We start from the raw sequence: 24,560 nt of genomic DNA on the forward strand, positions 1-24,560 counted from the left end.
CTGGGCCCCTTCTCCAAGCAGCTCTGTTTGCTGGAGAGCTGAGCACACAGGCAGAGCAGGGGACCTGGATGTCAGAGCAGAGGAGCCCCGCTCCTCAGGGAAGGAAGCCCAGGAGCAGGAAGGGGAGAGGGGCAGGGTGGTGGTGGCGGCAGGGGAATGGCAGGTGGTGGTGAAGGGGTGACAAGACCATGACACGCATCAAGTGACACTGAGCACAAACTATCAAAAGGGACTTACATGGACCTGGAGAACAGACTTGCAGCTTCCGGGGGTGGGGGGGGGGTCAGTGGGAGGGATCGGGAGCTTGGGGTTATTGGATGCAACTTGGAAAGGATTTACAATGAGATCCTGCTGAGTAGCATTGAGAACTATGTCTAGATACTTATATCGCAACAGAACGAAGGGTGGAAAAAAAATGTATACATGTAAGTGTAAGTTGGTCCCCATGCTGTACAGCGGAAAAGAAAGAAACAAACAAACAGAACCAAAAACACAATGTAGCAGTTGACTCTTACTTCAACTTAAACAAATGGTAGGTGATTTAAAATATGTAGGAGTTCCTCCTGTGGGGCAGCAAGATCACGGGATCAACTGTCTCTCTGCAATGCCAGGACACAGGTTTGATCCTCAGCCCAGCACAGTGGCTTAAAGGATCGGGCATTGCCATAGGGTAGGTCACAGCTGTGGCTCCGTTCTGATCCCTGGCCTGGGAACTTCCAGGTGCCAGGGGGCAGCCAAAAAAGAAAAAGAAAAAAAAAATACTGTTAAGTTTTTGGACTTCCCTGGTGGCTCAATGAATTAAGTCACTGCTGTGACACTGGTCATTGCTGTGGCATGGGTTAGATATCTGGCTGGGGAACTTCCACATGCTGCAGGCACGGCCAAAATAAATATTGCAGGGAGTTCCCATCATGGCACAGTGGAAACAAAGCCAACTAGGTACATTGAGGTTGCAGGTTTGATCCCTGGCCTCTCTCAATGGATTAAGGATCTGGCATTGCTGTGAGCTGTGGTGTAGGTTGCAGACGAGGCTTGGATCTGGCATGGCTGCGGCTGTGGTGTAGGCCTGCAGCTGTAGCTCCAATTAGACCCCGAGCCTTGGAACCTCCATATGCCGTGAGTGTGGCCCTAAAAAGCAAATAAACAAACAAACAAACAAATAAATAAATATTTTAATTTTTTAAAAGAAGTGCCTGCCATGGAAGACGGAATGAGTGGCTTAAGATGTTGAGAGTTTTAGTTCTAGATTTTTTGTGTTTTTTTTTTCTCATGGCTGAGTAGTTGTTCCTTTTTCTTTCTTTTTTTTTTTTTTTATTGGTCGTGCCTCTGCTGGCATATGGAAGTTCCTGGGCCAGGGATCAAACCCACACCACAGCAGTAACTCCAGCAGTGAGAGTTCTGGATCCTTAACCCACTGTGCCACAGGAGAACCCTATGAGTACCTATTTCTTATGTGCAGCTTAGTAGTTTTATTTCTCCCTCTGGGTTCTGGGTATATTGTGATATGTTCTTTGAGAAAATGCATCTCGCTGTTGCGGAGTTATGAAGCATACTTTTGTGTATGTATCTTATGCTTTTAAAAGTTTACTTAAAATTGTACAACAGAAAGTCATTTTGTCCTCTAGGAATAATTACACGGCTGTAGATGCATCCCACCTTCACACCCCTCAGAGGCTCCCAGTGTCCTTTGAACCACAAGACACCTCCCGTGTTTGGAGGGAACCACACAGCATCTACTTCCTGTGGTTAAGAGGATTCAGCACTAGGGGTGTGTTCACGCAGACTCTGGGAGTTGGAGGTTGGTGGCTGTGGATCCCTCTTCTTCTCCGGGCTGTGTCGGATCCCATATCCAAAGTATATGACAAATCCTAGCAGGGAAATTAGACCATGAGAAGAAAACTAGGTGCTGTCCCCACTTACGAATGCCCAGCAGGCCTCCTGTTAGGGCATCTGACACAGTTTGTGAACAGAGGGGTTAGGAAAGGGGTTGGGTTCTGTCCCTCAAGAGGCCTCTTCATCCTAGACAGCCACTCACCGACGGCATTCCAGATACCAAACTGGGCCCAGGTCACAAAGGACATCTGCATCATCAGGTAGACATTCACAAAGATGCTCAGCACTGGGAGGACGGGCAGAGCAGGGACCTGGGGGCAAAGCCAGGGACTCCCTGAACACAGCACCCAAGTCGGAGAGGGAGGCACCTCCCCCACGTGGGCGGGGAGAACCCAGTCCTCCTCAGGCTGTGCACTCAGGGTCCACTGAGACCGGGGGTTGGGGGAAGCACTGGGTGGGACCAGGGAAGGTCCATTGGTTTGAGCAAGTCCCCCCTTCCCTGGTCCAGCAAAGGAGGCTTCACCTCAAAGCATGCCGACTTCACCCCCTCAGCCTGGACAGCTGGGCACATAAGGTCACCTACCCTGAAGGGAAGAGGAGAGGGGTTCTGGGGCTGCCTCCAAATGATGGCAGTGATCCCCGCAATGAGCAGCAGCAGCAGCACAGCCCCTGCTGTGAACCCGGGGTCTCCAGAGAACACTTGGCTGGGCCACAGGGCCAGAAGCAGGCTCAGGATGGTCAGCAGGAGAACTGCAAGGGTCAAGGGGGAGGACAGCAGGCTCAACTCCAGAGGCCAAATGGGTCAAGACCTCGGGTCATCCCTCCCCCACACTGCCCACCCCAGGAAGGGCCATCACATCTGCAAGACTCCTCAGCTGCCAGCCCGCCCACTCCCTTCCCATCCTGTCCATCTCAGAAGGTGACCAAAGAGAAGTCCCAGTGCTCACCCAGCAGGAAGGCGCATCCATAGACAATCTGGCCAGATTTCAGAGTGGGGATGGTGCTGACAGGGTCCCACAGACTCTTTAGAGGGTTTGAGGTTCCTGCTTCAGGCACAGATTCCAAAGGACTTGCTCCAACTATAGGCTCCATCTCCATTTCTTCCTCTACCTTCTCCTTCTTGCTGAAGTTCTTGTCTGGCTGGTACCTGAATTAGAGGTATAAAGGTAATATGAACAGCTGCGCCTATTCATCCAGCATCAGACAGCCTAGTCCACTGCTTTCCTGACTCAAGCCCAGCAGGACATTTAGGAAGCAGCAGGAGGGGATCATACTGTCAACCTCCATGAGCCCAAGACCCCCAGTCAACGTGTAGTGGAGTCTCACCTGAGGACCAGGACACAAAAAGCCACAAGGAAGGAAACAAACAGGGCCCCAATTGACAGGAGTTCCACAAGATGAAAGATCTCGAAAAATACTGCCAGGATCCCTAGAACAAGGGTCAAGGGAGGGAGTGAGAAGCCACTGGGTATATCCAAGCTAAAGAAATTGATCAAAGAAGGGCTGAGTTGTGTTTATGGACCTGAAAGAGTTGCAAAAACCAGGATGCCTCTTCGGGCATGGATTTGGCCAAGTCCCCGGAAAAGGAGCCCATCCTCTGCCATTTCTTGAATCAATCGAGACATGGTCAACATGATAAGCAGGAGGCTGGAAAAGACAATAATGGGAACACGTGTGAGGATGTAGAGAAGCAGGACAGACCTGCTTTCTGCTCCCTGGTCCCACATGGGGTGAGGTGTCTTTCCCTCTCCTCCCTCAATCCCAGGAGAGAGGATGCCTGAGCATCTGACGGTACATGGAGAGAAAGCTTTGACACTGACCTGTGAAAAAGAGCACACAGGATGACAACAGCCACAAAGTATCCGGCAGGAGCCCACCCAACATGGTGAAAAGCCTGTGGCAAGGGGTTGTTAGGATGAACCTGGTAGTAGGGCACCATGAGGGTGAGAGCTGCTGAGACACCAGAGTAGACCAAAAAGCAGATGGAAATGACGATCCCTAGGCTCCAAGGGATGGAACGCTGAGGGTTGGGGGTTTCTCTCCCTGCAGGATGGTGGGAGCATCAGGTCAGGAAAACACACAGCTGTGAAATCATTCAATATTCTTCCCCCTCCCACCTCCAAAAGCAGCCTCATCAACTGCCAACCCCATTGCTCAAGGGCAGCCCAAATGACCATGTTACCTGTAGTGATAATGGCATTAAGACCAAAGTATGAGTAGAAAGGCATTGCTGCTCCTCGGAGAATCCCTTCAAAGCCAAAGGGCACAAACCCTCCAGAACCCAGAAGGCCCAGGCTGTGGTGAGAGAAGGGATGGGGAAGAGCGTGGGGGAGGCTGTTCAGACATCTCTACTGGACTCCTCCGTTTATGCCCCAGGACCTGGGCTCCAGAACTCCATCATCTGGATCCATCAGCCAAGGTCTCTTCCGTTTCCACCATATTCCCACATCTGCAGCCCCCTCTAAGCAGGACTACGGGCAAGAGGACCCTCCTGACCTATAGCTGTCAGAGGATCCAGATGTGGCCAGTTTGTAGTCCTGTTCTGTGAGCTGCCAGTTGTGCAGGTCTCCCTTAATGAAGCCAGAGAGGATGACGAAGCTGAGAACCAAAACATTGAAGCCTGCAGATAATTTTCTAACCAGTTCTGTCACCTGAACTCCCAGAAGCACTAGCCCTGTGGGAAAGATGGAAAGTGTGAAACCTCCAAAATAATTAAATCCGCAGAGACAGAAAGGGGACTGGTGGTGGTCAAGGGCTTAGGGTTGGGGACCTGAGGTGGGGTGGGGGATGGACAGTGATGCTCAGTGGGTACAGGACTGCCTTCGGGGGAGATAAAAATGTTTGGAAGTAGAGGGAGATGTTGATTGTGCAACACTGTGAATGTCCTAAGTGCCAAGGAATTGTACACTCTGAGATGGTTCATTTCTTATTGTGACAATCATCTCACAATACATACATCTATCAAATAACCATGCTGTATAACATAAACTAAGACAATGTGGTATGTGAATGATATTTCAATAAAGCTGAGACAAATAGTAGATTTGTTCTTGCTCTGAGAATCTCCTTTCCTTTAAAAGAATATCCGTGGGTGTTCCCGTCATGGCGCAGTGGTTAACGAATCCGAGTAGGAATCATGAGGTTGTGGGTTCGATCCCTGGCCTTGCTCAATGGGTTAAAGATCCAGCATTTCCGTGAGCTGTGGTGTAGGTTGCAGCCACAGCTCCGATATGGCATTGCTGTGGCTCTGGTGTAGGTGGGTGGCAACAGCTCCGATTCAACCCCTAGCCTGGGAACCTCCATGTGCCGCGGGAGTGGCCCAAGAAATAGAAAAAATAAAAATAAATTAATTAATTAATGAATTAAATAAACAAATAAGAATATCCTTGTTCTTAGTATACACAAGGAAACTTGTCAGTCTATCAGCGATTTGGAGCTGGGCTGATTGTGTCCCCGGATGGAGGTGTGTCCACATCTGGAGACATTCTGACTGTCACGTGTCACATGGGGGAGCAAAGGCCAGGGGTGCTAGTCAACATCCAGCAGTGATTTTACAGGAGTTCCCACGGTGGCTCAGCAGGTTAAGTACCCAGCCTTGCCTCTGGAGGATGCGGGTTGGATCCCTGGCCTCACTCACTGGGTTCAGGATCCAGTGTTGTCATGAGCTGCGGTGTAGGTCACAGATGGGCTTGGATTCAGATCCTAGCCTGAGGAACTCCCATATGCCACACATGCAGCTGTATTTTAAAAGAAAGAAAGAAAGAAGGAAGGAAAAGTGTAATTCGGGGAGCACAGGACAGCCCCCACCCGTGGGCAAACGTCAGTGCTCCAAAGGTGGAAAACAATGGGCTAAGCTTTGCCTTCCTCACCCTTTCCCTCCAGTCCTAATACCCCAACCATTCTGGGACCCAAGCCCTTCCCACCCCAGCTCCCCCATTCACAGTCCATGCTCCCCGGCTTAGCTCTGACCCCTTCTTACCAGCCATCAGCAGCACCAGGGCCAGCGCAACAAAGTCTGGGTATGGGGCCAGGAACGAGGGCATATGCTCAGAGAACGTTCCCTCTAACACCTGCGAGATGTGGTTCCCGATCAGGCTGTCAAAGGTGTAGCTCCAGGCCCTGGTCAAGTAGGCGGTGGCTGCAGTGGCAGAAGGTAGATTCATGAAAGGACAGTAACTGAACCCCTACGAACACCCTGGAGTGGATTTGAGGGGTGGGGGGGAAGAAACAGACAACATACCCCGTCTCAAAGTTTCTCTTCATGGGCTGGGGGGCAGGGCCAGGTGACTAAATCAGCTATGTGATATGTTAGGAGGAGATGGAGGTTATGCAAGAAAAGAACACAGGGAAGTAGGACCAGCAGGGCTGGGAGATGAGGGCTGAAAACCCACTCGACTGGTACAGGGAAATCGCAGGAAGACAACAGCTGAGCAAAGCCTTTCAAATGCTGAGGGATGAGCCTGTGGGATGTGCCTCCCTCGCACCCACTCCCTACACTTCCCCCTCCTTCTAGGTTTTGGGTCCAGTCATTTTATGATGACAGGATAGAGCCAAGGAGAATGCAGGGGGAGGGGTTTCTGCCACGACGACCTGACTCCCTCCACAAGGTCAATGACAAAGGGCTGATGAACGAGGGAAGACCCCAGTTCTCTCTCCCAGGTCCCTGGTCTTAAGCCCACAGCATGCCCCGCTCCCATCATCTCACCAAGGACTAAAGGCAGTATGAGGGTCCAGCCAGTGATGAAGGCATACAGTTGTCCCATTGTCACATAGCTGTAGAAATACACAGAACCAGAGTGGGGTACCCGGGCCCCCAACTCAGTGAGGTAGAATCCAGACAAAAGGTTAAATATGCCAGCCACCAAGAGAGAGATGATGATTGCAGGTCCAGCTACATACACGGCCACGGCACCAGCCAGGATGTACACACCAACCCTCAGGGTTCTGTTCACACCAAAGACCACTAGGCTGAAGATGTTTAGATGAGGTGTGGGAATCTCAGACTCGTCCCTGGGCTCCACTGGCTGCCTTCGGACCAGTTTCTCACCAAATTGGCGAACATGCCGACCCAACATCCCAGACAGAGTTGAGGAGGCTCCGCCCTGCAGAGAAAACAAGTCACAAAGTCCCCAAGAATGTCCATCCACACTTGACCCTGGGAGTCTGACTCCACGAAGCAATGGAGTTATGTTAGCAGCGGGTAAAGGGTACGTGGCGCACGTTCTCCATCTCTGAGCTTTGGATTCCTCAAATCTAAGGAAGACATTCCACATGGTTCAAAGTTACTGGAAGGGCTGCTTGCAAAGAAGGGAGGGGAGAGAATTATGTCTCCCCCAAAAATGCACCACTTTACATGTGCACTGTTTGGAGCTGAAGGCAATGAAGACCCAGAAGACTCAGGAACAGCTCTTGCCTCTCCCTTAACTGCTCAATAACTTAGACAGAAAGCCCACGCCAGGAAGAGAGCTATTTCCATAGATAACCTTTTATCTCAGAAAAACATCTCTAAATAAATGGGCAAACATTTGCTTCCCAAGCATTTCTCCTCCCAGCTTCCTGGGGGCTGTCTCCCTCCCCTGAGAACCCCCAGATGCCCACCCCCTTCTCCTTAAGCTCAGGAAGTGAGCATATAAGCCTCAGGTGCCTGACTGTCTTTGAGCCTCTGAGTTTCTCTGGGCCTCCTGTACCTGACAAACTAAATTTGTTCATCTGCTACATAAATGTCATGATCAGACCAGCCAAAGAATCTAGAAAGCCAAGATTCCTGCCCCTTCAGGAGCAAAAGCTTCTAAAACAGTGCCTGGCACACACAGCAGCCTCTTAATTGGTATAAGCTGAGTGGCTAAGAATGATGATTTTAGAACTGAAGTCAACCAGATCTGCTGGTTCCAATTCAGCTCTGCTGTGCATCAGCTTGTCTGATTGTGTACAAACTATGTGCCATCTTTGTCCTCCTTTCCTCCATAAAACAAGGGAAATTGTTACCATCCTTATCCCCTCCCTTCCTTGCTATGTGCAAAGTGACTTTTAAGGGGCTAGGTTATCAGAGAACTGAGACTCCACATCTTTCTACACCAAGGTTCCTGAAAACGGACCACTTTCTGTGTCACCGCTTGCAGAGTGACATGGAGTTGGAACTGTGAGTTCAGGCAGAAGGAGATGGGACAGACTCTAGCCCAGCTCAGTCAAGGCATCAAACCACACTGGTCTGTCTCCCAGCTGCCTGCAGGAAAGGGACCCACCTTCATTCTCAATCAGAAGTGACAGGATTCTGTCTCCTAAACTTTGGGGCACACAATGTCTCCCCACTACCCAGCTCTGAGGGCCAGGCTGATCCAGTGAACAAGGTCATCTTCAGGAAGCTCCTGCCCATGGAGCCTCCAAAGCCCAAGCTCAGCCCATTGGTGAAGAGCAAGCTTTCCAAGAGCCAGGAAACGCTGATTCGCATCTCGGCTCCGCCCCCACACCTGTGCCTTTGAACACGTCATGTACTGCTCAGCACCCCCGTTTGCCTCTTTTTCAAATGCTTCTGACCAATCTCGAGCACTGTTAGGATGAGTGGAAAAGGAGCAGCTTCTGTGGAGAAAAGACGGGGGTTCCTCCAAAAACTAAAAATGCTTTCCCATATAATCCAACACTCCCCCTCTGGGGATACCCTCCAATAACGGAGAAGATGGTCTCAGAGAGCTGTGGACACCCCTGTTCACAGCAGCATTAGTCACCAAAGCTGACACACGGAAGCAGCTCCCGTGTCCATCCATGAACGAGAGGCTAACAGTGTGGTCTATACAGACAGTGGCATAGGAGTCAGCCTTCAAAAGACAATGTTTCTTTTTTTCTTTTTTCTTCTTTTTTGCTTTTTGGGGCTACACCCTCAGCAATGGAGGTTCCTGGGCTCGGGGTGGAATCAGAGCTGCAGCCACAAGCCTACACCACAGCCACAGCAACAGGGATCCAAGCCACGTGCGTGACCTACACCAAAGCTCATGGCAACACCTGATCCTTAACCCACCAAGCAAAGCCAGGGACTGAACTCGAATCCTCATGGATCCTACTCAGGTTCGTTAACCACTGGGCCATGAAGGGAACACAAAGACAGCAATATCTGACCTGTGCTACAATCTGGAGGAAGCTTGAGGACATTGTGCCAGGTGACAGGAGCCCATCACCAAAAGACAAATACTGTGTTTTTCCACCGCCATGAAGTAAGTACCCAAAGGAGTCAGATCCTTAGAGACACAAAGTTGAAAGGAGCTGGGTGAGGGGACAATGAGAAGCCCTTGTCCAATGGGGACACGGTTTCAGGTTTACAGCATGAAAAGCGTCTGGAGATTGGCTGCTCAGCAAATACGTAAATGTACGTCAACTTAGTGACCTGCACACTTAAAACTGCTTAGCAAGGGTGCCTGCCTCAGCAGCACCTCTGCTAAAACTGGAATCTTGCAAAGAAGATTAGCATGGCCCCTGCGCCAGGATGACACACACAGTCATGAAGCATTCCATGCTCTTATACCTGAACCCCTTTGCTGTAAAGCAGAAATGATCAAAACACTGAAAATCAGCCATCATCGGGGGTTCCCATTGAGGTGCAGGGGAAACGAATCTGACTAACATCCATGAGGATGTGGGCTCCATCCCTGGCCTCGGCCTCGCTCAGTGGGTTAGGGATCTGGCGTTGCTGTGAGCTTGGATCCCACGTTGCTGTGGCTGTGGTGTAGACTGACAGCTGTAGCTTTGATTTGACCCCTAGCTGGGGACCTTCCATATGCGGTGGATGTGGCGCTAAAAAGCAAAAGAAAAAATGAAAAGAAAGGATGAAGGAAGGAAATCACCTATACTTCCATAAAACTTGAAAAATTTTTAAATAGTTTTTGTTGTGTATTTTATTACCAATTTTAAAATTGCCGCTGCCAGTGATAAACAATAGAGCCAGCTTCACAGAGTTACTGGCTGAAACAAACCCCCCAAGGGGACTTGATATAAATCATCACACAGTCATCCTTCATGGATACCAAATCCAGGATGCTGCCAAGTCCCTCAGGTCATCCTTGTATCTGCAGATACAGTGCGCCAGGTAGTAGACAGGAGCCTGAAGTCAGTGGTCCCCAGGTCATACACCTTACATAAGGGCAATTTTTCCTGTTGTCTGAACACAAACCTAAGCACTAGTCTTAGAGCCTCTGGACATGGATGTAATCTCCCTACCCCCACCTCTTCCCACACAAACCCTCACACCTGCCAGCTCCTGCTTTCCTGTGCAGGATGGGTCTTTCCACCCTCAGGCTAAGCCAGGCTGACCCAGCTGCACCCCTGGGATGGCAGAGGTCTCTTTAGGAAGAGCCAAGGAGTACCACTGTGGCTCAGCAGCAATGCACCCAACTGGTATCCAGGAGGATGGGGGTTCAGTTCCTGGCCTCGCTCAGTGGGTTTAGGGTCCAGCATCACTGTGGCTATGGCAAAAGGCTGGTAGTTGCAGTTCAGATTCCACCCCTAGCCTGGGAACGTCCCTATGCCGCAGGTGCGGCCCCAAAGAGACAACAACAACAGCAACAAATATCCAGGAGAAGCTGAACCCAGCACCCAGTCTCCTCCAGAAGAAGGGGATACCAAGACTCACCGGATTCTTGGAGCAGAGCCTGGAGCACTGGATTACACAGGGAGGCTGAGGTTAAGCTGTGCGGGCCTGGAGCTGACACATCTCCAAAAACGAAAGCAGGAAATTACCGAGCACAAAAGACTAGACTCAATTAACCTTGGGTTGTTGGCATGGGGCTGGGGGTGGGGCTGGGGGTGGGGCTGGGTGAGCAGGATCACCTGCAGTGTTGCAATCAGCCAGTGACTCTTCTGTGGTTACCCTCAGGGCAAGGTTTTTGGGGTTTTTTTTTCTTGTTTCTTTATATGTTTTTCCTTTTAGGCACCTGCAACATATGAAAGTTCCGAGGCTAGGGGGCCGATCGGAGCCAATGCCAGGAAGAGAGCTATTGTCACAGGTCACTTGTTACCTTGGAAAGACTTCACGGAGTGGCAAACCTTTGCTCCTCCCATCCTTCTGGGCACTGTCTCCCTCCCCTTTGAACCCCTAGAACCCCACCCTTTCTCCTTGGCTCTGGGTAGCATATAAACCCCAGGTGCCCGACTGCCTTTGAGCCTCAGAGTGTTTATGGGCCTCCTCTAGATACCAGACTACATTCGTCCATCTCTTAGGGAAATGTAATTATTAGACCAGGCAAAGAAAAGTTTTCTGTCCCTTCAGAAGCAAAAGCAAGAGCTTCAGAAGCAAAAGAAAGACGTTTTCTGTCCCTTCAGAAGCAAAAGCAGGAGTTCCTGTTGTGGTACAATCGAAAGGAATCCGACTGGGAAACATGAGTTTGTGGGTTCCATCCCAGGCCTCGCTCAGTGGATTCAGGATCTAGTATTGCCTTGAGCTGTGGTGTAGGCCATGGACACGGCTCGGATCTGGCTTTGCTGTGGCTCTGGCATAGGCTGGCAGCTACAACTCCAATTGGACCCCTAACCTGGGAACCTCCATAGGCTGCAGGTTTCACCCTGAAACGTCAAAAGATAAAAAAAAAAAAAAAAAAGAAGCAAAACTTCAGAAGCAAAAGAGAGAAAAGTTTTCTGTCCCTTCAGAAACAAAAGCTGCTTCTTTTTTTGTGTTCTTTAGGGCCATACCCAGGGCATATGGAAGTTCCCAGGCTAAGGTTCCAATCAGGGCTGTGGCTGCCTACCTACACCACAACCACAGCAGCAGCAGATCAGAGCTGATACTGCAGCCTACACCACAGCTCACAGCAATGCCAGATTTTTAACCTGCTGAGAAAGCCAGGGATCCAACCCACATCCTCATACATACTAGTTGGGATTTTAACCTGATGAGGCACAGTGGGAAATCTGTAAAAGCTTCTGATACAGTGATACAGTGCCTGGCACACACAGCAGCTGCTTAATTGGCATAAGGTGCTGATTTGGGAATTGATGATTCTATTTTTGATTTTTTTTTTGTCTTTTGTCTTTTTAGGGCTGCACCCACGGCATATGGAGCATCCTAGGCTAGGGGTAGAATCTGAGCTACCGCTGCCCGCCTACACCACAGCCACAGCAAAGCCAGACCCTTAATCCACCAAGTGAGGCAAGGGATCGAACCTGCGTCCTCATGGATGCTAGTCAGGTTCATTTCCACTGAGCCACAGGGGGAACTCCCCTAGAACTGATGATTCTAGAATTGAAATCAACCAGCTCTGTTGTTCAAATCTAGCTCTGCTATGCATTAGCTTGTCTGCTTTCGTACAAACTATGTACCATCTTTGTCCTTCTATTTTCTATAAAACAAGAAATTTTCATCATTATTCCATCCCCTCCATGTTATGTATGAAGTGACTCTTTAAGGGGCTGGGTGATCAGAGAACTTAAGACTCCACAGGTTTCTACACCAAGGTTCCTGAAAACTGACTGCTTTCTGTGTCACTGCTTGCAGAGTGACATGGAGTTGGAACTGCGAGTTCAGGCAGAATGACATGGGACAGACTCTAGCCCAGCTCAGTCAAGGCATCTAGCCACACTGGTCTGTCTCCCAACTGCCTGCAGGAAAGGGAGCAACCCTTCATTCTTCATCTTCAGGAAGCCTCTGCCCATGACACTCCAAAGTCCATGGTTAGCACTGTGGTTAAGAGCAAACATTCAAAGAGCCAGGGGACTCTGATTAAAATCTTGACTCATGGAGTTCCCGTTGTGGTGCAGTGGTTAACGAATCTGACTAGGAACCATGCGGGTTCGATCCCTGGCCTTGCTCAGTGGGTTAAGGATCTGATGTTACCGTGAGCTGTGGTGAAGTTTGCAGACGAGGCTCGGATCCCGCGTTGCTGTGGCTCTGGCGTAGGCTGGCGGTAATTACAGCTCCAATTCAATCCCTAGCCTGGGAACTCCATATGCCGTGGGAGCAGCCCTAGAAACGGCAAAAAGACCAAAAAAAAAAAAAAAATCTTGGCTCAGAGTTTCCGTGCTCACTGGAAACGAATCTGAATAGCATCCATGAGGATGCAGGTTTAATCCCCGGAATCACTTGGTGGGTAAAGGATCTTGCATGGACCTGAGTTCTGGTATAGGTCGCAGATGCAGCTTAGATCCTGCTTTGATGTGGCTTTGGTGTAGGCTGGCAACGACACCTCTGATTCGACCCCTAGCCTGGGACCCTCCACATACCTCGGATGCAGCCCCAAAGACAAATATAAAAAATATAAAGAATTTAAAAAAGAATCTTGGCCCCACCAACACCTCTGTGCCCTTGGAGAAGTCATTTCATTCTCTGGGAGTCTGTGTTCTTCTGGTTCAGATACTACGGACGAAGCCCTTGGGCACTGTGAGTAGGAAAGTAAAATGGAGAAGGGAGGAGATACTATGCATAAAATATGGTCATTCCTCAAATATTGAAAATGGATTTACCCTATGGTCCAGTAATTCAGCTTCTGGGTATAGACCCAAAGGAACTCAAAACAGCGTCTCAAAGAGATAACCGTACACCCATGGTTATACCAATACTATTCACAGTAGCTCAGACATGGAAGCTTCTCCTATGTCCATCCCCAAAGGAATGGACAGACACAATGTGCTCCATACAGACAGTGGAATATGATTCAGCCTGAGAAAACAGCAATGGCTGACCCCTGCTACACCATGGAGGACCCTTGAGGACACTGTGCTGAGTGACATGAACCAATCACAAAAAGACAGATAGTGTATGATTCCACTTCTATGAGATACCCAGAGAATCAAATTCATAGACAGAAAAGTCAATCGCTGGTTTGCCAGGAGCTGAGGTGAGGGGGCAACGGGGAGTTGTTGTTAAATGGGCACAAGAAGAGAAGGGTTCTGAGACTGGTCGCAGGACAATGGAAATGTACTTAATGGTACAGAACTGTACATGTACAATGGTGGAGATGGTTAATTTTATGCAACCAGAGCAATCAGGGATCCAAGCCACGTCTGCTACCTACACCACAGCTCATGGCAATACCGGATCCTTAACCCACTGAGTGAAGCCAGGGATCAAATCTGTGTCCTCAGGGATGCTAGTAAGATTCCCTTCCGCTGAGCCACAACAGCAACTCCTACCACCATATGTTCAATTAATGCCAGTAATGTGTCCTCTGAGCCAGCATCACAGGGTCAGCAAGCCCAGTGTTGATTCATATGCATCACCATCAGCCCTCCTCCACAGATACCAAAAGCCACAGGTGCTCAGGTCAGTCCCTCAGTTACAGTGCTCCGGGAATCCGCAGAGGAGGAAACCCAGACCTCCAACTGTACACAGCAAACTGAAGTCAGTGGTTCTCATGTCACAAACCCTATATAAGGGTCATCTTTACTGCTGTTTGAGCACAGGTCCAAAAAAACGAGTCTTAGAATCCAGACACTGAGCCAACTCCCTCCACTTCTCACACAAACACAACAGCTCCCAGCTCCTCCTGCTTTCATGTGCACAATGGGTCTTCCCACCCTCAGGCTGAGCCAGGCTGACCCGGCTGCATCCTGCGATAGCAGAGGTCTCTTTAGGAGCCGCTGAACCCCGCACCCAGTCTCCTCCAGAAGAGGGGATACCCAAGACTTACTGGATCCTTGGAGCAGAGCCTGGAGCAGGGATCTCTCAGGGAAGCTGAGGTTAAGCTGTGTGGGGCTGGAGCTGCCACATCTCCAAAGAGGGAAGGAGGGAGTCCCTGAGCACCAAGGACTAGGCTTAAACCCTGGGTTGTTGGGCTGGGGCTGGGGCTGGGGCTGGGGCTGGGTGGGAGCATCTGGAGTGTTGCTATCAGCCCTTGACACGTCTGTGGTTACTCTCAGAGGATGGTTCTGAGATTTCTTTGTACCGGGCTAAAATACACAGTACATAAAAGTGGCCATTTTATTTTATTTATTTATTAATTTATTTGTCTTTTTGCCTTTTCTAGGGCTGCTCCCGCAGCTTATGGAGGTTCCCAGGCTAGGGGTCGAATCCAAGCTGTAGCTGCCGGTCTACACCACAGCCACAGCAACTCGGGATCCGAGCTGCGTCTGCAACCTACACCACAGCTCACGGCAATGCTGGATCCTCAACCCACTGAGCAAGGCCAGGGATGGACCCCGCAATCTCATGGTCCCTCGTCAGATTCGTTAACCACTGAGCCACAATGGGAACTCAAAAGTGGCCATTTTCATCATCTTCGAGTAGGCAGTTCAGTCCTGTTAAGTATGCTCACCTTTTGTGCCACCAAACTCCAGGACTTTCTGCATCTTGCAAAACGGAACCTCTGTACCCACTTGCCCACAATGCCCCTTCTCCTTTCCCTGTTTCTGGCAATTCCACCCTACACTCTGTCTCCATGAATCTGACCCCTCCCGGTGCTGCACTGAAGGGAATCCTTCAATATTCATCCTTTCCCGTCAGGGCTGTTTCAGTTAGTAAACTGTCCACTGGGTTTCTCCACGTTGTAGCGTGTGTGAGATTCCCTGCCTTGTTGATGTTGAATGATGCTCTGTCGTTTGCACATATGATGTTTGGCTTATCCATTCTTTGGTCAGTGGGCACGTGGGCTGCTCCACATTTTAGCTCACGTGACTTACACTACTCTAAACGTGAAGAGACAAGTGTCTCTTCCAGGGTGTGCTTTCAGGGCTTTCAGGAAGATCCTCAGCAGAGGAATTGCTGGGTCACATGGCTCTAAGACTTGCCAGTGCTCGTGATGGAGAAGGTGTTCACATACTGAGGTGTGGGGACGTCAGGGTGGCTGGTACAGGCTTCAGCCTGAACGTTGTGTGCAGCTACGACAGCCGGTCAGACCCTCACGGCACATCTGCTCTCACCACTGAGGTCAAGGAGGTCTGTTTGGAGGATGAGGATGAACAACTCCCGGCTTATGGGCTCCATGGCAACACTCACTAAACGATAAGGTTTCCTTCCCACCCGGACCCGAGGGTCCCGCTGTCTCGCTGTCTGAGGACTAAGTCTGTCTTTTTTGAAATCCTGAAGGAAACTACCCGGTCATGGTTGATGTCTAACCTATATTTTAACAAGGTAGAAGATTATGCTGAAAACGATGCTTCCATGGAGCAGGTCCTCAGAGCTACTGGAAGGCTGTCTCCCCTGCTATGGTCCTCAGTTTGGCTCAAAGGAAACTCTTTCCTATGTTTGTTTGTTTGGCTGCACTCCTGGCATGTGGAAGTTCCCAGGCCAGGATCCAACACCATGACACAGTGGTGAAAATGCCAGATCCTTAGCCCACTTGGTCACAAGAGAACTCCAACGCTTTCCTGTTCTTTTTTCCTTTTTATTTCTTTATTTTTTTTTCAGGGCTGCATCCACAGCACATGGAGGTTCCCAGGCTAGGGGTCCAATCAGAGCTACAGCTGCCAGCCTACACCACAGCCACAGCCAACACAGGACCTGAGCTGTCTCTGCGACTTACCCCATGGCCGGCCGACAGCCATGCCAGATCCTTAACCCTTTGAGAGAGGCCAGGGATCGAACCTGCATCCTCATGGATACTAGTCAGATTCACTTCTGCTGCGCCACACCAGGAGCTCCCTCTTTCCTATTCTTATGACAGATTGTTTATCGATTATTTCTGTGGACACTTGAGTTCCTTTGATCAGCAAGGACCCTGAGAAGTGGGGGCTGCAAGACCAGGGACCCAGCTCACAACCCGGCTCCCTCCCAGTCTTCTTACTCTACTCAACTCTCCACAGTCTGCACGTGGCCTGAGACGCTCCAGGGTGGGCAACCCCCAAGCCCAGCTGCACCCCACCCAGGAGAAGGGGAGCTTAAAACCTCTGCTGTGAAGTCAGGCAACAAAAGCATTCAACAAGCATCCTGCCTGCACCCAGCCTTGCAGGAAGGGAGGGAGGAGACAAAGGGGAGGGTGACCTGGGCCCCTTCTCCAAGCAGCTCTGTTTGCTGGAGAGCTGAGCACACAGGCAGAGCAGGGGACCTGGATGTCAGAGCAGAGGAGCCCTGCTCCTCAGGGAAGGAAGCCCAGGAGCAGGAAGGGGAGAGGGGCAGGGTGGTGGTGGCGGCAGGGGAATGGCAGGTGGTGGTGAAGGGGTGACAAGACCATGACACGCATCAAGTGACACTGAGCACAAACTATCAAAAGGGACTTACATGTAGTAGCTGACTCTTACATGAACATTTTTCTTTTTTCTTTTTTCTTTTTTTTTTGCTTTTTAGGGCCGCACCTGTGCCATATGGAAGTTTCCAGGCTAGGGATCCAATCAGAGCTGTAGCTGTGGGCCTACACCACAGACCCAGCAAGGCCAGATCTGAGCCACATCGGTAAACTACACCACAGCTCACGACAATGCCGGATCCTTAACCCACTGAGCGAGGCCAGGGATCAAACCTGCAACCTCATGGTTCCTAGACGGATTCATTTCTGCTGCAGCATGACGGGAACTCCTGCAATCAGATATTTAATCATGGCACTTGAAGTCTTCTGTCATTTGTGCTTTTGCAAACATGCTTCATCTTTGGAGTTTCCACATGGTCTAGGGGGTTAAGGATCTGGCATTGTCAATGCTATGACTCAGGTCACCGCTGTGGCACAGGTTCCATCCCTGGCCTGGGAAGTCCCACATGTGCCACAAACGTGGCCACCCCCCCCCAAAAAAAAAAGCTTTATCTTCAAGAAGATTCATAGAAAGGACTTGACGTTCTGGACTGAGAGGTTTCTGATACCTTTTGGACCATACCAGCGGGCTGGGTAAGAAATTCTAGGACTCTCACGGAAAACCTGGTCGCTTTGTGTCCCTGCTGACCAAAGACCAACGAGAATTCAACACCAGGACTGGATGAACGCGTCCATACAATTTACACCTTGTGTGACTTTTTGTCTGGAACACCTCTGGCTTTTCCATCTCTGTTTCCCAAACACAAACATCAGACCTTAGCATCCTTTAGCAGCTAAAATGGAGCATCCTGGAGAAAGGAGGGAATGACCGAGACGGCCAGGGGTTTCTCACACACTAGCCAGAGAAACTTCACAAAGAGATGGCTGAGATCTTCTCAGCAAAAGAAGGGGGATCCCGGCAGGAAACAAATTCACCGAGACCCACTAGAGCAGATACTTCACAAATGTCAGCATGACGGTGACTATGACAGGGCTAAACCTGGGGACACCAGGAATGAACAGTCATCAACTGCGTGAGTCCAGTGGGGCTGATTCTTGCTTCGCTGCTCAAGAGGAAGAGGAAGGACAGAAAATGAACTGGTGGAGGAGTCCCCGCCGTGGCTCAGCGGAAACAAGTCCAACTAGGAACCATGAGGTTTCAGTTTGATCCCTGGCCTTGCTTGGGGGGTTAAGGATCCGGCGTTGCCATGAGCTGTGGTGTAGGTTGCAGATGCGGCTTGGGTCACAGGTTGCTGTGGCTCTGGTGTAGGCTGATGGCTACAGCTCCGATTAGACACCTAGCCTGGGAACCTCCATATGCCCCAGGAGCGGCCCTAGAAATGGCCAAAAAAAAAAAAAAAAAAAAAAGAATGATTTGAAGTTTGCAGAGTTTCCTGGGTCCCAGAGGCCTGACCCACCTACCTCTTGGGAACTCCCCGGGTAAGAACTGGGGAGGACAAAGCCTTCCTCACATGTCCCATCTGAGCTGTGACCCCGTATCTGAAATGACAGTGACCCGAGGGGACCAAGGGAGCCGCGTTCTTACCAGCGCCATCCAAGAACCCCTTAGGTTTTCAAAATCTTTTTTGCTCATGGACTCTCTCTGATCCCTGACTCATTCTACGTGTTTTTTCTTTTCCGTTCTCTCTCTGCACCTTCTTTTTCTTGCTCTATCTGTCAGCTCCTAGCTCTTTCTTTCCTTCGTCTCCAGTTCTCTGTCTTTCCTGGTCTTCATCGGCTTCTCTGCCCCAACCTGGACCCTCCCTGCCTTTCTCCTTCCTTCAGCATCTGTCTGCATTGACTGTGTTTCTCTCTTTTCCTCTCCAGGGCCTGTCCTTGTCTCTGTCGCTTTGGCTCATTGTGTGGGTCACCTTCTCCTTTATCTCTGCTTCATGCCATATGCCTCTCCAAGAAAATTCTAGATACAGACGTGGACCCTTTGTGACAAAGACGACTGTAAATGCCAGGTAAAAACCTCACTGCCTGTCGTCTGGATGCCAGTCCCACCATCTTCTGGGAAACTGGGGACAGAGCAGGAGGGGATGCTGAAGAGGCTTTGGAGAAGGAACTGAGGTCAGGGGAGCGCTTCCTGGTTCTAAGAGAAATAGAGTTTGACTGCAGCCTGAAGGAGGTGGTGGGGGGATCGAAGCCACAGCGGTCCCCATGCGGGAGCCCTGAGCCGCCTGCCGACACTGGGCCCTCGAACCGTGCCTGCTCTGCAAGGGTCTGGGCTGTGAGTGTGAACTCACACCAGAGTCTGAACACAGAGACCACAAACACATAAGCAAACAAATAAACAGGAATGTAACACAGTTCACCTACGGCCTTTTCACAGTGATGGCAGGTGGAAATGATAACGCTTATACCCACGGGGTCAGATAAAACCTGTTCCTCACATCCCCTGCACCTGTTTCTGTTTCTTCAGTCTATTCATGTGACTCCTAGAAAATCTGAAAGGACACCTGGGGCTTGGGTTTGTGATGCAGGTTATCTCGCTCCTGGGCCAGAGCTGGTCTAGGCGTGAGTGTGTTTCAGGTGAGGACAGAGGAGGCATCGAGCAGCCATGGGAGGCTGAGAGTATCGATGTGATACAGTAGTTCCTGGGAGCTCAGAACTGTCAAGACTCTTCCAGCTGCCCAACACCCCCTCGTCTCTCCCCTCCCCTATCCCTTCCCTGTGCACACCTTTGGGAGAGGGCATTCTGCCAAGAAGGGGCATGAGGTCCTATTCTGTGTCTCGATCCGGGTGCTGGTGGCAATTGTCTGTTCCATTTGAGAAAAGGCACTGAATGTTCAGGGATGACATATGCACGTCTGGAAATGGATGTTATCTTACAATTCATAAATACAAGCAAACCCCCAATTCTCTCTATTACTCGTTCCTGGTTCCCACCTGTAGTAACTCGTTCAATCCAAAATAACAGCCCACCAAAGAACAGGACTCACCCCTCAGCGGATTATCAAAGAATTTACCCGGCAAACTGGGTAGGGGCAAGAGGAAAATTTTTCTGATGCAAGGAAACGATGCTTTGTCCATTATATACAGATAATAGCCAGCATCCGGGAGGGAGTTATCATCCGCCAGGCCCTGTTCCAGGTTGTCATTCATTTCTTCTTCACCACCACCCCAAGGGATGGGTCCTCTTAGCATCCCTGCCTTCCTGATGAAGTGCTGAGCCCCAGCCAGGCCAAGCCGCAGAGCCAGGACCAAAGCAGGTTGCCCTGACTCCCGAGTGGGCACACCGAACCCCCACGCTCGGCTGCCTTCCCAGACGGGACCCCCGGGCCAGGCTGCGCCGCCAACCGCACCGCACTGCTGGCGTTTGTGCTCTTGGGGGTCACCCGCCTGCGGGCACCCCAGCTCCTGCTCTGCGCTGAGCTCGGGTCACTTACCTGCTGACTCTCCTGGGCAACCTGCTCGTGGTCACCTTGACCCTGGCTGACCGCCGCCTCGCCTCCCCGATGGATTCCTTCCTCCCCACTTCTGGCGGCTGGAGGTGGGCTTCACCTCCGCCATCGCCCCGCAGGTGCGCGTCCCCCTGGTCACCGGACAAGGGACCATCTCCAGAGCCAGATGCTTCGCCCAGACGGAGCTCTCCTTCGTCCTGGGCACCGCCGAGTCCCTGCTGCGGGCGGTCATGTCCGCGGACCACCACCTGGCCAGCCGCCGGCCCCTGCGGTCCCCGGCCCTCCTGAGCCCCCGGCTCTGCCCCGGCCTCGGATGCGCTGCTGGGTCGGCCGCCTCCGCGTCCTCGCGGAGCCCAGCGCCTGGCTGTTCTCCCTGCCCTTCTGGGGCCCCAGCTGCTCCTGTGACACGTCTTCTGTGACAGCACGCCCTTGCTGCAGCTGGTGTGTGCAGACACCAGGCCCCTGCAGCTCCGGTCCTTCCTGGCGGCCGTGCGCCCCCTGGCCGGCGCCCTGGCGGTCACCCGCCTGTCCCAAGGCCGCATCAGCAGCTGCACCATCGGCCGCCCGCCTCCGCCAGGGGGCCGCCCCAAGGCCTCCTCCACCTGCTCCTCCCACAGCCTCGGGCCTCCCTCAGCCTCGGGAGCTGCCTCCTCCTGGTCCTGAGCCCCGCCCAGGCAGGGCGGTGGAAGCTCACCAAGGGGCTTGCTTTCTTCAGCACCATCGTGTGGGCCCCGCTGAACCCCTTCATCTCCTGCCTGAGGAGTGAGCTGGTCCACAAAGCGAGCAGGGACCTGCTGATCAAGGCGGGAAGGTTTCTTGCCAAGAAGCTCCAGGCAGGAGCCTTCCAGGAGGGCTGCCTGTTATTTCATCCATGTTGCCCCCAGGGAAGGCCTTTTTTTTCCCTCCTTGAGCAGGGAGAACACGTTTGCTAGTTTGAAAGCTGATTGGGGTTAGTTCTGCCTTCTAGGCCCACAAACCGTGGCCTCAACAGCTCTTTTGCTCAGGAAAACACCGCCTTTTGGCAGTAACCATGGAGACTGCCAGCCACTCTCCTCCGGTCTCTAGGTGAGTGGCAGCACACTCTGAATTTTCCCTGGGCACGTGGGGGCCACGGAGGGACAATTTCCATCACCCTCCCTTGCAGCTGCTGTGGGCACATGACCACGTTTAGAGGATGGGGTGTCAGTGGAATGATCGCTGTGATTTATGGGTTGTGATCTCCTAGGAAAACTGCATCCTCTCCATGTTTTTCCTTCCATCTTCTTGCTGCCTGGGGTGCCTGACAACGGTCGTGGCCACCTTGGGACAAGGGGTGTTAGCGGTTGTGGAGAGCAGACACCCCACCAGCCTGCGTCCCTGGAAGTGCTTGCGGAACAGAGCCCCCTGCAGGCCGGGCATCAACCACACACTTGCCCTGCAAGCCCAGAAAGAAAGGTCTATCTTATCCCGCCCCTGGGACGTGGGGATTCTTTGTTACATCCGCTTAGCATCGATTTCCCCGCTGATGCAGATATCCAGGAAAATCCTCAGAGCATAGCCTGGCATGGGGACGCGAAGCTAAAAGCACAGAACTGCTGTGGAAAGGAAGGTAACAAGATGTGCCCTGTGAGCTGGAAAGGGTGTTGCAGTGCAAACCTGGCTGGGCTCCCAAGATAACACTTGTGTGGGGAGCCTGAACCTTTAGAAGAGAAGGAAGATCACATTTGCTTAGGGAAAAAAAGGACCTAACAGCATGGTGGGCAGGAGGCAAATGGATAAGACGGAAGGCAGCCACCAGAGAGGAGGTTCAAGGACTGGCTGCTGTCTGCTGCCTGCTGCATTTTGTGATTAAAGATCTCTGATGGTCAGGCTCTTTTTTTTTGGTCTTTTTTGGGGGGGTGCCGCCCCCGTGGCATATGGAGGTTCCCAGGCTAGGGGTCCAATCAGAGCTGTAGCCACTGGCCTATGCCGCAGCCACGGCCATGGCCACGTGTAGGGTGCAGACGAGGCTCAGATCCTGCGTGGCTGTGGCTGTGGCTGGGGTGTAGCCTGGCAGCTACAGCTCTGATTCAACCCCTCCCCTGGGACCCTCCACATGCCATGGGTGCTGCCCTAAAGCCATCATCATCCTCCTAACGCCTCACGACAGCCAGGAGAATGTTGTGGAATGAAGCAGCTTGCCTGACTATAAAACCAAAAAGGCCTCAGGTGTCCAGGGACAGATAAAATGAGGCCCGTCTTCAAGTTCAGCAAGATACTCATCCTTAGGACCCGGGACAGGAAGGGAAAGGGAAAGCGGACCTTCCAGAGGAGGAGCCCCTCCTTATAGGGAACCCCGAGATGATGCAACATAATCTAGCACAAGTTACCACCCCTCTGCTGATTGGAACCAGCACCACGACCGTCCTCGTTGCACCTCACAAGGTCAAGTATGTTCTTACCCAAAACGAAGAAGGAGCTGGTGTTGTAAGCCTGACCTCTGCCTTCTACCCGAAGAGTGAGGAAGGTGGACTTTCCCTCTCCCCCATGTTCCTTGGATCATAAAACTGTAGCCCACCCGATCCTCGGGCCAGAGCCCCCTTGCCTGCCCGCCTGTATCCCTCACAAGCATCCTGTCTTCATAAATCGATTTCTTGCCTATCCCTTGGTCTCTCACTCAATTCCTTCTGTGCGGAGACACAAAGAACCTGAGCTTCAGTAGGTCCAGCTTCAGTAGGTCCAGACATCAGGTGAGTGATTCGAATTAAAAAAAAACAAAAACAAAAAAACACCGTGGGTCCAGGGAGTTCCCGTTGTGGCACAGTGAAAACAAGTCCGATTACGAACCATGAGGTGGTGGGTTTGATCCCTGGTAAGGATCCAACGTTGCCCTGAGCTGTGGTGTAGGTCGCAGTCGTGGCTCGGATCCTGTGTTGCTGTGGCTGTGGTGTAGGCTGGCAGCTGCAGTGCCAATTTGACCTCTAGCCTGGGGAGCTCCCTGTGTCGCAGGTGCCGCCCTAGAAAGCCAAAACAACAAAATCTGTGGGTTCAGCTCCCAAGCTGGGTTTAGGCTGCCTTTGAGGCTGAGGCGTTTTGGTTTCACTGTGACCACATTTGGGGGGTTTTTTAGGACAGATGCTTATACCAGGCATACGGAGGTTTTTACCAAGGCTGGTGCCCCAGAGGGACACCCCTGCCCCTCTCTTCAACAGAAACCAATTGCTCCTACGGAAGTTTCCGGAGGAGGCTGCAAAGAGAAAACAAGAACTGATGAGAACAAGCTAGCCTGTGATTTGACCTCCAGTAGACCTGGAGCTCATATGCACTCATGATAACACATGAGGATGCTGCTAAGCGACACACCCACCGGCGCCCTGACCCGGGATGGTTGCCATGACGACCACCAGAACAAGCCCTTACAAGGACTGGAAAGGAGAGGTGCCTCCCTTTGGGGTCCAAACCACATCAGAGAAGCGATGACTATCCCTCCCTCTCTTCCCAATCCCCTCCCTTTCCCCTCCACCCTCCTAGATACCCAGTGTCTCCGCCAGAATTAGAGTCTCCACCTGAATTGGGTTGAGAGGCTGATTGGCAAATTAAGTTCCTGCTTCTCCCTTCTCTGGCCGTTGAATGAAATTTGTGCTGTTCCAGTCTCAGCACTGCTTCCTTATAGGCTCAAATCCAAGTGGGAAAAGGATCTCCCTGCAGGGAACTTGATCCAGTTTCTGGGGATAGAAGCTAATGGAAGATAATACGAGAAAAAGAATTTATATATATGACTGGGTCACTTTGCTGTACAGCAGAAGTTGGCACAACGTTGTCCATCCACTATATTTTAATTAAAAAAAAAAAAATAGAACCTGCCTGGCTGAGACAAGGAGTCAGCCCCTGGGTCGGGCCCCGGGCGTGGGTCCAGGGGATCAATTCAGTGACAAGGTGATCCTGTGCCTGCTTTGTTTCCTTTTATTGGTGAACATGTTGCATTATGTTGATGGATTCTTTGGACCTCGGTTTTACCTCGCGTTCAGAATGAACTGCGGAAATTATTCACTGTTTGAGCCTCTACCATATAAGGATTCTTTGAGTCCAAGATGATCCATTGCTTCCTTGAAGGTCTAATGTAACTGGGCATCGTGGATTTTTTATCCGGGCATTTATTTCCACTGCCCAGTGGTCTGTCTGTGAGTGCCTTTGTCTGGCAGAACTGTCTCCCTGCCTTTGTTTTTTG

At 51.4% G+C, this 24,560-nt stretch overlaps 1 protein-coding gene, 1 non-coding gene and 1 pseudogene across 2 annotated transcripts; 2 read left to right on the top strand and 1 right to left on the bottom strand.

Moving 5' to 3' along the window:
• Nucleotides 1-1,564: 1,564 nt before the first annotated feature.
• Nucleotides 1,565-10,574, bottom strand: LOC125132688 (cationic amino acid transporter 3-like). Its single transcript, XM_047790320.1, has 12 exons — nucleotides 10,451-10,574; nucleotides 6,539-6,935; nucleotides 5,813-5,971; nucleotides 4,330-4,507; nucleotides 4,016-4,128; nucleotides 3,654-3,876; nucleotides 3,356-3,480; nucleotides 3,160-3,262; nucleotides 2,781-2,980; nucleotides 2,417-2,583; nucleotides 2,036-2,144; nucleotides 1,565-1,868 (listed from the first exon to the last, which is right to left on the bottom strand). Exons 2-12 carry the CDS (start codon nucleotides 6,906-6,908, stop codon nucleotides 1,747-1,749), a joined length of 1,869 nt encoding a protein of 622 aa, XP_047646276.1. The 5' UTR covers nucleotides 6,909-6,935; nucleotides 10,451-10,574; the 3' UTR covers nucleotides 1,565-1,746.
• On the top strand, nucleotides 9,236-9,342 carry LOC125134728 (U6 spliceosomal RNA). Its single transcript, XR_007136740.1, has one exon. It is a non-coding gene; the product is annotated as a U6 spliceosomal RNA (small nuclear RNA).
• Nucleotides 10,575-17,940: 7,366 nt separating the features above from the next.
• LOC125133264 (olfactory receptor 49-like) lies at nucleotides 17,941-21,439 on the top strand (annotated as a pseudogene).
• The last annotated feature ends 3,121 nt before the right edge of the window (nucleotides 21,440-24,560 follow it).

Source organism: Phacochoerus africanus, chromosome 8, assembly GCF_016906955.1.
Source record: "Phacochoerus africanus isolate WHEZ1 chromosome 8, ROS_Pafr_v1, whole genome shotgun sequence".
NCBI lineage: Eukaryota > Metazoa > Chordata > Mammalia > Artiodactyla > Suidae > Phacochoerus > Phacochoerus africanus.